Source organism: Salvelinus namaycush, chromosome 42, assembly GCF_016432855.1.
Source record: "Salvelinus namaycush isolate Seneca chromosome 42, SaNama_1.0, whole genome shotgun sequence".
NCBI lineage: Eukaryota > Metazoa > Chordata > Actinopteri > Salmoniformes > Salmonidae > Salvelinus > Salvelinus namaycush.
This window is the reverse complement of record NC_052348.1, coordinates 14,034,377-14,047,786: the sequence shown is the minus strand read 5'-3', so window position 1 is coordinate 14,047,786 and position 13,410 is coordinate 14,034,377. Positions and strand designations below refer to the sequence as shown.

Genomic DNA, 13,410 nt, shown 5'->3' with positions numbered 1-13,410 from the left:
ATTTGACTGGAGGGGCATAGGCCCTAATGCCGATGAGACTGTTGACTGACTCAGGCTTTTTGTATTTACTCACCGGCTTCTCTCTCTGTGCGGTGGCCATTTTGGATCTTCCAGGTCCCTTCGCAATAACCCTAAGTCGTCCATATTGACACTCCGAGAGACTGTGATTGAATTGTGTCTGTTTGATTCAATTACCTAGCGCCCATCGCGGACTGTGGCTGTGTGCATGATGTAGAGTCTCTCTCTCTGACGGAGAGAGAGAAGACATGTCTAATTAGTATGTTCTCATCGAGCGGGGCCGTCACAGGCCTGACAAACACCCCGATGGGGGTAATATAGTGATGTAGGTGAACTGAGAACAGTGACAGTACAGTAACAGTCCCAACCACCATCCCCCATAGCTATTCATAAAGCATCTCATAGTAAGAAGTGCTGATCTAGGATCAGGCCCTCCCCCGTCCATTTCATCGTATTCAATATTATGTAAAATGCCAAACTGATCCTAGATCAGCACTCCCACTCTGAGACGTTTTAAGAATACAGCTTGGCCCTGGGGTCGTTAATCAAGATGGCCGCCTTAATGTCCTCCGATCTGAGATCAGCGTTTTGTATCTTGTCGACGTTTGCCCTTCCCATGCTGTAAGATGGAGGGGGGTTGTCATGGGTTCAGCGTGTGGCCACTTGAGTGATGCCTGAGGAAATGAGAGGTGATTTTCCCCAAAGCTTCTCTGTCGAGTGCCGAGTCATTACGGACCATGTCAGAGCCAATTAGTTACACTGAGTTTAGAGCGCAACAAAGAAGAGGAGATGGAGAGAAAGAAAGAGAGAGAAAGAAAGAATGAAACCGAGAGAAAAGAAGTTTGAAGAAAAATAAGTTAGAGCATTTTTTATTTTTTTGAACTGCACAAGCGAATTTGCCCAGTAGTCAACGCTTATCTGCTAGCATACACTACGATAAGAGTTAGCATATTTTGGAAAGAAGAGAGTCCACTGAAGTAAAATCAATTGCTTTGAAAGAGAGATTAGACTGGGCAAGGAAGGACTCCCCAGGGATACTTTTTTGTCTCATATTTGACTTAGCTAACTGTAGCTTATATTTTCCAATTTTCCGCCTGGCTAACCGTGGAACGGCCAACTGCCAAGCCCCATCTCATGTCTGACCCAGAATCCAGTCATTTGTCAGTCATTTCCCTAAAATGGGATTTCATGCTCCTCTCCATCGTTATCTTGGATTTGCTTCTATTTGCCTCGTTGGCATTTTAATGGAGTTGCATGTTTTCTTTCAATGGGGGAAAATCAATTTCCGTGACTTAATTTGCATGTTATGCCACGGTGGACATTTTTATTTTGACTCGAGCGTATCTGCCAAGAGGTGCTCTTCAATGCGCTGTTGAAGACCGTGTTTTGTGTTTGGAAATAAATATAAATTAAGTCATGTTATGAAAGTAGATAGCGAGGTTAGACCTAATCTGTAGACACAGACAGACACACTGCCTTTGAACAAGAGCCTTTTGTAATCGTCTTTGATTAAAGGGAACAATAGTCTAGATGTGAGACTTGACTATTCAATGACATATAAATGAATCAAAGGGAGGAGAGGAAAAATGAGGGATGAGGTAAAAAGAAAAACCTGGAGGTGGAACCAGGAGGGCAAAAAAAGAGCCATTCATCCCAGGCACCTAGAGGAGGGGGAGGGGGGAGAAGAGAGAGTGGGGAGAAGAGGGAGGGGAGAGAGGGGAGACGGAGAGGAGAGAGCAGGGATGGAGGGAGGGGAGAGCGGAGAGGGAGGGGAGCCTCCCCTTGTACTTACAGTATGCAACAGCCAGAGCCAGCGATATCTTCTTAGTATGGGGCCTTGAAAGGAAGTTAAATTAACAGCTGCACTTCGGGCCCCTTCAGTATCCTACAAAGCTATTTACATACAGGGCAGGTGCTTTTAGCTTTCATTAATGCCTTCCACCCAAATGGCTGTTTGAAAAGTCTCCTCTTTTTTCTCTTTTTTTCCTTCTTTTTAATTGAACCCTGTAGACGTTGCGGACTAATCTTTCTTTAACAAGCCCCTCCTTTGAATCATTCAGCTTTTTGTACAGTGATCAGAGATGCTTACTTTGGCTGGAGCCCAGGTTTATTTAATGTGCATCATCAGGATCTGTAACGAGGAAGCTGCTGAGCTGAGGTTGAAGCACTTCTTGTTTTTATACAGTTATCTCTCTCGTTCTCTCTCTCCCAGTGTGTGTGTGTGTGTGTGTGTGTGTGTGTGTGTGTGTGTGTGTGTGTGTGTGTGTGTGTGTGTGTGTGTGTGTGTGTGTGTGTGTGTGTGTGTGTGTGTGTGTGTGTGTGTGTGCAAGCTGTGCTGTGTCGCTCCTTCGCTGTACGCACTGCCGAGGGTCTGACCTTTATTGTTGTGGGGCTGCCCGTCGGCTCCGGCAACACTGCTTAATGGTCATTTTGGGGTGTGGAGGGGAGCAGCAGTCACAGCAGGGACAGTTTGGTTCAGGCTACAGTACATACACCTAATAGAGTCCTCTGGGATGTCAAGGCAAAACTCTGTCCAACTAAATAGTGTGTGTGTGTGTTATTCCCAGGCAGTTAGTTAAACTTTTGGTTTCAAAGAGAGGACCGTGGCAGTTTTTGAAATTTTATTTAACCAGGTAGGCCAGTTGAGAACAAGTTCTCATTTAAAACTGCGACCTGGCCAAGATATAGCAAAGCAGTGCGACAAAAACAACAACACAGAGTTACACATGGGATAAACAAACGTACAGTCAATAACACAATAGAAAAATCTATATACAGTGTGTGCAAATGTAGTAAGATTAGGGAGGTAAGGCAATAAATAGGCCGTAGCGGTGAAATACTTACAATTTAGCATTAACACTGGAGTGATAGATGTGCAGATGATGATGTGCAAGTAGAGATACTGGGGTGCAAAGGAGCAAAATAAGTTGCGTATTAGAAGCAGTAGAGAACTGATTAACACTATCTTGTTCAAACACAGGCTGTTCTGGCATCAGGCTGTGTGTCTGTGTGATGGAGAAGGGCAGTAGCCCTGGTCAGATGTAAGAAACTGTGCATTTCATATTTCTATGCTCCTGTCCTCCTATATGATAGTGTGGGTTTTGGCAGTAGCCCTGGTCAGATCTACAGTAAGGACTGGTCTGAAATTAGTGCCTAGTCCCGTGAGAGAGTGGCTGTTGGTCCTGGTCTGATTTGAGAAACAGTTCTAAGATCAGTTGCTATCCAGCACTGTCTTACGACAGACTGGGCTTTGGGGAACCAGACCTGAGGAACCAATGGACACAATCTTGTTCAAACACAGGCTGTTCTGGCATCAGTATGGTATGTCTGTCTGATGGAGGAGGACTTTTACAGTGGCCCTATTAACTGGTCTGCGATCAGTTGCATTCCAGCCTTGTCTCTATGACGGAGTGGGTTTTGGCAATGGCATTGGTCTGGTCAGGTCCACGCTGGTCTAGGATCAGTTGCTATCCAGTCCTCTCACTTATGACAGAGTGGGCTTTGGCAGTGACCAGACTGGTCTAGGATCAGTTGCCTTCCAGTGCCAGGCCTGTCTGTATCTCAATGACAGAGTGTGTTTTTTGGCCCGGGGAGTTGTGGGCCTCAGTCCTGCCGTCCTCCGATGCAGTGTTCTGCTCCTGCTGGCTGTTAACAGCAGGCCTGGAAGCTCTTCATTAATTTCCTTCCCCACTATTAATTAGCCATGAGCCGGAGACACGGGCTTAATTAGAGAAGAGAGGCTGCTTCTTCTTCTTCCTCTTCTCCTCCTTTTTCTCTTTCCCTCTTCCTCTCATTACTGTCATAACCAATTCCCATTGATCATTTAGGAACATCAAGGGAGGACGCTTTGCTAGACTGCTTACTATTTGCTAGTTTTGATAATTCCTCCTAATAGGTAGGTCTAGAGTGGGTGGGTGGATGCTCCAGGGCGGAGAGCGAGGTGTGGGATAGCTAGCCCACTAGGGAGGCTGTGTCTGGGGGAGAGTTGGGTCGATAAAGACCCCCCAACACCACCTCCTGGGAGGTTCTCTCCGATATAAGATAATCTGCAGAGTAATAACGTGTATACAAACATGTATTTTACATTTAACTAGCTAGCTTGTGGCTCAGCAAATTGCCAGTAAACGCTAAGAAACACAGCCAAAATCCTTTGCTTCTTGATTAAACACCTAACAACCAATTCCTCCACCATTGTAAACAAGGATATTCCAGGTCGGGTGTCCATTTTTAAGCTTTTCCCTTAACAAGCAGGGTTTCTGTTCCCTTCACTGTGCTTGTCGGCAGCCATCTTGGCTTTGGTGGAAGCTAGCTAGCTTATTGGACTGACAGGCCATCCTGACGAGGAATTTATGGTTTCCCTCCAATAACCAGGTCCGATATAGGTCAATGCTCTCCTGTGGCATCAGGCGGTAGGGACCATGTGTAAACACTGATTATCCACTGCACAGGATACCTAATGGCTGGATTTGTACTTATGAGTCAACAGTGTTGTTATGCAGCTGGAATTAGCTTATGAGTCTCTGTCTCCCTTACTCACTCACTCAGACAAGACTCACTCAGACTCAGTGTTCTGTTTTATTCATCTTCTTCCATGTGTACCCTCCTGCATAATGTGGTAAAAAGAACTCCAACTCAAAGAGAATGGCCAAGTTTTAATGAAATGACTTACGTAAATTATCATTCAAACAAATGTTGGCTCTTTTCCTAGTATTCCCCTAGCAACTTCCCTAGCATTGACTATAGGCTACTCTGTAGAGATGGGATAAGATGGTACTGGATCTCATAAGAGGCCGAAGTCTGATTTGTCTTTGGGCTGCAGCGGGTGGCCTATCTCCAGAGAACTCATTAGCCGTAATGACAAGGCCAGGGTTTGTTAGCGCTAACCAGTCGGATGCTACATTGGCAGCAGCTAGCTAGCCCCCAGTACACCTGAAGTAATAAAGGTCTCCAGGTTTTGGCGCTGTACTGATGAAGCAGGTAGGGGATGTGTCATAAAAGATTGCTTTGAGGACTCTTCTACTCGCTCTCTCGTTCTCAAGACATTCACTCTTTCAGTCTTCAGTCAATTATGCCTTGGGATCTGGCTCCAGGGTCTGGCCTACATACAGGCTGTTCAGAGCTGAATCTAAACTAGCTGGGAGGGTTGACTGCCTCAAATCACTGCCTCGTTAACGCAGGCGCTTGGTCTGATGGCAGGAAATCACTGTGGAGAACTCAATGAAAGTCATTGAAACTTTACTTGAGGTGAACGTTTGATTGGGACTGATGTGCCCTGAATCTATGAACTGACAAAACACGTTTCATCTGAGGGTGAAACGCTTCCCTAAAAATGAAAAAAAAAAGTATTCATTATTCATAATTTTCATCTGGCTGCAGATATTAATTAGGTGGTTTTGGATTGAAGCGTTGGAAAGCATTGATCTATGATACAGTTTCAGGCAACTAGAGCAACATTTTACTTACTGTATCCAGACTATACCACACACTGTATTGTGGCAGTAATGAATCCAACTAGAAAACGTTTACCAGTGGACTGTTTGTGATCATCCTATTATCTAGACTACAAACCGATCCATAGTCATCACCGTTCTAAATGGACACAATAATTGTATGTGGAATGTATACGTTCTGCTTACTAATGACGTATAGGAACATGTCATGGTTTGGCTATTGATTGGAGGCAGAATGAGCTGAAATGAATCTGTTCCTGCAGGTGGTTTGCAATATGCCTGGACATTGGTTACCCTGTGGGCGCGTCATTGATTTAATCTAAATAACTCCCAGGCCCAGGTTCTGTCTACAGTATCATTGATCCATCTCCTTCGTTTCTCACTTCTCGCTCTCTCCGGTCAAGTTAGAAAAGTCAAATATAGTTCTATGGTGAACTTGTCTGAGTATGTAAAATAGTTGAATATGTTTAGCACTGCTGAAACTAGCTGGATTCATACAGTCAAATTTAACCACATGCAATAAATGGTAAAACCTGAGTTTTTACAATGTTTCTTATTTTATCAGTTTTTATCTACACTGCTGTACAATCCTCTAAAATCTTGACCCTTTTCTTTTTGACCCGTCTCTCTGTCTCTCTCTCGGTCTCTCTCTGTCTCTCTCTCGGTCTCTCTCTGTCTCTCTCTCTGCCTCTCTCTCTGTCTCTCTCTCCCTGTCTCTCCATCACCTCTTCAGTTTCAGCACAGCATACCAGTGCATCTACTACTCCCCAGAGCACACAGCCAAGGCCCAGGAGGTGTTGCACAGTGTGGGCCATCTCCAACCTCTCATCTCGGGCCTGGCAGACCAGCTGCTCCAGGCCGCCCAGCAGCACTCCATGGCTGGGCTGAGGGAGGCACTCAAGACCCTGGCTGGAAAAGTGAGTAGGCCTCTACCACCACAACTATCAGAACAACCACCTACCAGCTCTTTCCTTGTTCCTTTTCCCACCATTTAGCTCCAAGCCTGGGGTGGGAGTGCTGCTTAGTGCCCCTGCCTGGATCTCTAGCCACACAGGTCTCCCACCCCCACGATGGAGCTCAAAGGCACAGGTAGAAGTGCTATGCTTAACTTGTCTGGGTCTGTATCCCCCCCCCCCCCCCCCCCCCCCCCCCCCCAGGTGCAGGAATGGTGCTGGGCTGAATGCCACCATCTGGATGTGTGTAGCACCACAGGGAAGCTCATTTTAGAGCTCTTCCCTCCTGCTGTGCTAGTGTGTAATCAGGCAAGGTGAAGCCTGGTAGGTGAAGCCTGTTAGGTGAAACTTAGGAGGTGAAGCCTGGAAGGTGAAGCCTGGTAGGTGAGCTACCAGGGTGATTAAAACTGGAGCTATTTGTAGAAAATCTCCTTTACAGTGACTCTGAGTGTGAACATGTGTTTTGCCTCAGAGATGATTGTTTATACTGTTTTTTGCTGAATATATTTGGCTGCAGCAAGTGTATTTTAATGACCTGAAGTTGCCCTTCAAGCGTACTGTCACCTACTACAAAACATCTGCCGTGAAGACATCTAGCTCTAGGGTTAAACACATCCCAAACACACACACACCTCTCGTCATACCCACTGTCCATAACTCATCATTAAAACGCCAAAGCCAACAAAAGTGAATTGCGAGCGCAGAGTTTTATGGACAAGACACTTGGTGTTTTATCCGTGTAATTATGAATTACATCTGGTGCTGTCAGATTTGCAATCTGCTGCAGTGAGTGAGTGAGAGATTGTTTTTGCCACAGTGGAGTAGAGCCCAATCAGACAGCTTAATTGGTACATTCTCTCTGTCACCGCTTCCCCTCATCCTTGATTAGACACGCAGGCGGCCTGATCAGCACCGGCCCTGCTCCTCTGATTGGAACTTCAAACGTTGTGTGTCTCTGTCTCGGTTATTGGGTGTGTGGGCGGAGTGAGGGAGGCTTGTGGTAGGGTGTGTATGGGGAAAGATATAGTTGGATGGGGAGATTGATTGATGGTTGTCCGTTGGATAGTTGTTCATGTCATATGCATGAGTAGTCTGTCATACAATGTGTGTTTGCACATTTGCTTATAGGGCTGTGTTGTGTTCACACTAAGTAGCTCATCTATCATCTATTGATTTTTTTTAAATAAAAAAATATTTTTTTTATTTCACCTTTATTTAACCAGGTAGGCCAGTTGAGAACAAGTTCTCATTTGCAACTGCGACCTGGCCAAGATGAAGCAAAGCAGTGTGACACAAACAACAACACATTGATAATCCATAGTCCGCCTAGGAACACCACACATTCAGCACACAATTTTCACCATATAATGTATGATCCTGAATCAATTAGGTGGTCTACCCATGGCGTTTCCACGGAAACTCTCAAAACACACACTCACTCACACACACACACACAGCCATGCTGGCTCCCTGGGTTGGTGTGTGTCCACTGTCCAGACAGATGGCTGTGGAGTTTCGGTCCATAGGGAGGGAGAGACAGACAGAGCCCTAATGAAAGCACAGAGAGGTTTGATCCACAGTCACGTTACTCACCAAGGACAGCTCCCACTGCCAGCGTCTCACACACAGAGACTTCTCCTCCAGAGAGTCTGGGAGTGAGATGAGCAGTGGGGGGAGAAGTTAGCCTGGGATCCAAACTGATTATTTCACCATTTTCAGCTTGGATTCAAGGCTATGGAGGAGGGTTGTCACTGGGCCGGGTGGATGCTGTGACTCCCCTTAGGGAAAGGGATAGGGCGGAGTTTAAAACAGAAAACCCACACTATGAAACAAAAAAATATCTTCAACGATCTACGGGTTCTCAGATGCTGTGTTATTACTGCTACTGCTGCTATTGGTGGTGATGATGATGATCAGTGAAAGAACGATGCATCAATTCATCTCCTGCCTTCTGGGAACTGATGCTTATATCCAAAGCGCAGAACACCTATTATTATTATCTTCTATGCATTACTACACTATAAGAGGATTGCCTTATTTGAGCAGAAAAACGTCCTGTGTTAAATTACATTGGATACGGCGTGCCTACCAGGCGTACCTACCAGGCGTGCCTACCAGGCGTCCGTACCTACCAGGCGTAGCTACCAGGCGTGGCTACCAGGCGTACCTACCAGGCGTACCTACCAGGCGTGGCTACCAGGCGTGGCTATGAGGTCATACACTTCTCCCAGTCTATATCTAGAACTTTCCATTCAACATCTTTCTCCTCTCTGTACATGTTTTTCCTTTAATAAAGTAGGAAGTACCATACATGCACTACCGGTCAAAAGATTTAGAACACCTACTCATTCCAGAGTTTTTCTTTATTTTTACTATTTTCTACATTGTAGAATAATAGTGAAGACATCACAACTATGAAATAACACATATGGAATCATGTAGTAACCAAAAAAGTGTTAAAGAAATCTAAATATGTTTCATATTCTTCAAATATCCACCCTTTGCCTTGACAGCTTTGCACACTCTTGGCATTCTCTCAACCAGCTTCATGACATAGTCACCTGGAATGCATTTCAATTAACAGGTGTGCCCTCTTAAAAGTTAATTTGTGGAATTTCTTTCCTTCTTAATGCGTTTGAGCCAATCAGTTGTGTTGTGACAAGGTAGGGGTGGTATATAGAAGATAGCCCTATTTGGGAAAAGACCAAGTCCATATTATGGCAAGAACAGCTCAAATAAGCAAAGAGAAACGACAGTCCATCATTACTTTAAGACATGAAGGTCAGTCAATACGGACAATGTCAAGAACTTTGAAAGTTTCTTCAAGTGCAGTCGCAAAAACCATCAAGCGCTATGATGAAACTGGCTCTCATGAGGACCGCCACAGGAAAGGAAGACCCAGAGTTACGTCTGCTGTTGAGGGTAAGTTCATTAGAGTTACCAGCCTCAGAAATTTCAGCCCAAATAAATGCTTCACAGAGTTCAAGTAACAGACACATCTAAAAATCAACTGTTCAGAGGAGACTGTGTGAATCAGGCCTTCATCGTCAAATTGCTACAAAGAACCCACTACTAAAGGACACCAATGAGAAGAAGAGACTTGCCTCGGCCAAGAAACATGAGCAATGGACATTAGACCGGTGGAAATTTGTCGTTTGGTCTGGAGTCCAAATTGGAGATTTTTGGTTCCAACCGCCGTGTCTTTGTGAGACGCGGTGTGGGTGAACGGATGATCTCCGCATGTGTATTTCCCACCTTAAGGAATGGAGGAGGTGGTGTGATGGTGTGGGGGTGCTTTGCTGGTGACACTGTCTGTGATTTATTTAGAATTCAAGGCACACTTAACCAGCATGGCTACCACAGCATTCTGCAGCAATACGCCATCCCATCTGGTTTGCGCTTAGTGGGACTATCATTTGTTTTTCAACAGGACAGTGACCCAACACACCTCCAGGCTGTGTAATGTGTTGGAGTGCTGCATCAGATGACCTGGCCTCCACAATCCCCCGACCTCAACCAAATCGAGATGGTTTGCGATGAGTCGGACCGCAGAGTGAAGGAAAAGCAGCCAACAAGTGCTTAGCATATGTGGGAACTCCTTCAAGACTGTTGGAAAAGGATCCCAGGTGAAAAAGAAAGAAAAACCCTTGAATGAGTAGGTGTTCTAAAGCTTTTGACCGGTAGTGTAGGTTTGCAAAGGGAGGGTAATTACTGAAAACTTTCTAAGTGTATCAGTAAACTACCAGACTTTTGGTAGCTTTCAAGGTTTTGGGGGAATTTTATACAGGTACTTCAGATTATTGCAGGTGTCTGTAATTATCTCTGGCCCTCTGTGTGGCCCATGTGAACATATATAAAATAATACGATTTTAAAAATATATATAGAATGACAAAGCCGTAAAACTTTATCCTAAATATAAACCATCAACTTAGTGAATACCATTGGTGTGGGTTTCAGCATGAAATATTCTTGATATATTTTTAATTTTTACTATGTGTATGTCTTTGTTCTAAATGTTTCGGTGCCAAACTGGTGGCAATTGTAAAAAAAAAAAAAAGTCAATAGTAGGAGGAGTTGCAGAGTTAATTGAAATGAATGCCATTGTTGATTTTTTTAAATTAGTTTGACCATTTTCTCTTGATCCATATCCACTAGAAACTCATGGACAATATGGACACAGATATAAACAAATTATACTTTATACAAGTATTTTTTATTATTCATGTATAACTTACCAGAGTTACCATAGATGACCTGTTAATTTCCATAGTTACCATAGATGACCTGTTAATAACCAGCGTTACCGTAGATGACCTGTTAATTACCAGCGTTACCGTAGACGACCTGTTAATTACCAGCGTTACCATAGATGACCTGTTAATTACCAGCGTTACCATAGATGACCTGTTAATTACCAGTGTTACCGTAGACGACCTGTTAATTACCAGCGTTACCATAGATGACCTGTTAATTACCAGCGTTACCATAGACGACCTGTTAATTACCAGCGTTACCGTAGACGACCTGTTAATTACCAGCGTTACCGTAGACGACCTGTTAATTACCAGCGTTACCGTAGACGACCTGTTAATTACCAGCGTTACCGTAGACGACCTGTTAATTACCAGCGTTACCGTAGACGACCTGTTAATTACCAGCGTTACCGTAGACGACCTGTTAATTACCAGCGTTACCGTTGACGACCTGTTAATTACCAGCGTTACCGTAGACGACCTGTTAATTACCAGCGTCACCGTAGACGACCTGTTAATTACCAGCGTCACCGTAGACGACCTGTTAATTACCAGCGTCACCGTAGACGACCTGTTAATTACCAGCGTCACCGTAGACGACCTGTTAATTACCAGCGTCACCGTAGACGACCTGTTAATTACCAGCGTCACCGTAGACGACCTGTTAATTACCAGCGTTACCGTAGACGACCTGTTAATTACCAGCGTTACCGTAGACGACCTGTTAATTACCAGCGTTACCGTAGACGACCTGTTAATTACCAGCGTTACCGTAGACGACCTGTTAATTACCAGCGTTACCGTAGACGACCTGTTAATTACCAGCGTTACCGTAGACGACCTGTTAATTACCAGCGTTACCGTAGACGACCTGTTAATTACCAGCGTTACCGTAGACGACCTGTTAATTACCAGCGTTACCGTAGACGACCTGTTAATTACCAGCGTTACCGTAGACGACCTGTTAATTACCAGCGTTACCGTAGACGACCTGTTAATTACCAGCGTTACCGTAGACGACCTGTTAATTACCAGCGTTACCGTAGACGACCTGTTAATTACCAGCGTTACCGTAGACGACCTGTTAATTACCAGCGTTACCGTAGACGACCTGTTAATTACCAGCGTTACCGTAGACGACCTGTTAATTACCAGCGTTACCGTAGACGACCTGTTAATTACCAGCGTTACCGTAGACGACCTGTTAATTACCAGCGTTACCGTAGACGACCTGTTAATTAGCAGCGTTACCGTAGACGACCTGTTAATTAGCAGCGTTACCGTAGACGACCTGTTAATTAGCAGCGTTACCGTAGACGACCTGTTAATTAGCAGCGTTACCGAAGATTCCAGTAACTTTGGTAAATGACAAGTAGATTTATAACCCTAATCATACAGTATAGTCCAGACAACTCCTCTCATCCTCTTCAAATCAGCGGTGAGCGTGTAGCCTTGCAGTTTTTTCATCTACTTTAGATCAAAGATACAGTATCACACATAAAAACCACTCCTCCTCTTGCAGTTTTTTCATCTACTTTAGATCAAACATACAGTATCACACATAAAAACCACTCCTCCAACCGTAAGCATTTCATCTCTGACTTGCACTTTTCCCTCAGTTGAGATCACAGATGTATTGAAGAACGCAATGTTTCTTTCTCTCAGGGGATTTCCGGTCCTTAGATCTCCACAGTAGGTGAAGGTGAGAACCAGAGTGAAGTGAAGTTCTCACGTGAGATTGAGAGGTGAGCAACAGTAGAATAAGATAACAAAGCGAGCGATTTGAAATGTGTTTTTCTTTCACCAGAGACAGTTTAAACCAAGTCCTGGATTAGAACACACATTCATCTGATATTGTACAGTGTGTTTAGTGGACTCTCTGTCTGAGAAACCGATCCTTAGAGTTTTTTCTGTCAGACGCAACACTTTCAAATGCACCACACAGCACAGTATAGACAATCCTCCCCTAAGAATGGTTCACAACTTTCAAATCTACCCGAAATGCAAACAACTGAAGAGAGAGAATAAACCCGGAAACGATCAACTATCTGAGTCATTGTGAGTTAGTCTATTAGAATATCAACTATCTGAGTCATTGTGAGTTAGTCTATTAGAATATCAACTATCTGAGTCAGTCTAATAGAATATCAACTATCTGAGTCAGTCTAATAGAATATCAACTATCTGAGTCAGTCTAATAGAATATCAACTATCTGAGTCATTGTGAGTTAGTCTAATAGACGATCAACTATCTGAGTCATTGTGAGTTAGTCTATTAGAATATCAACTATCTGAGTCATTGTGAGTTAGTCTATTAGAATATCAACTATCTGAGTCAGTCTAATAGAATATCAACTATCTGAGTCAGTCTAATAGAATATCAACTATCTGAGTCAGTCTAATAGAATATCAACTATCTGAGTCATTGTGAGTTAGTCTAATAGACAATCAACTATCTGAGTCATTGTGAGTTAGTCTAATAGAATATCAACTATCTGAGTCATTGTGAGTTAGTCTATTAGAATATCAACTATCTGAGTCATTGTGAGTTAGTCTATTAGAATATCAACTATCTGAGTCATTGTGAGTTAGTCTAATAGAATATCAACTATCTGAGTCATTGTGAGTTAGTCTAATAGAATATCAACTATCTGAGTCATTGTGAGTTAGTCTAATAGAATATCAACTATCTGAGTCATTGTGAGTTAGTCTAATAGAATATCAACTATCTGAGT

The 13,410-nt window shown here is 43.8% G+C and overlaps 1 protein-coding gene across 5 annotated transcripts in view; it reads left to right on the top strand.

Annotated features, from left to right (window-relative positions):
• The window catches only part of LOC120034790 (type II inositol 3,4-bisphosphate 4-phosphatase-like), a 144,817-nt gene that overhangs the window by 77,737 nt on the left and 53,670 nt on the right, over positions 1-13,410 (top strand). For all 5 annotated transcript variants that reach the window (XM_038981409.1, XM_038981410.1, XM_038981407.1 and 2 more), the window contains one exon: positions 6,202-6,385. In XM_038981409.1, the coding sequence (XP_038837337.1) occupies positions 6,202-6,385 (184 nt within the window). The remainder of the gene's footprint in view (positions 1-6,201; positions 6,386-13,410) is intronic.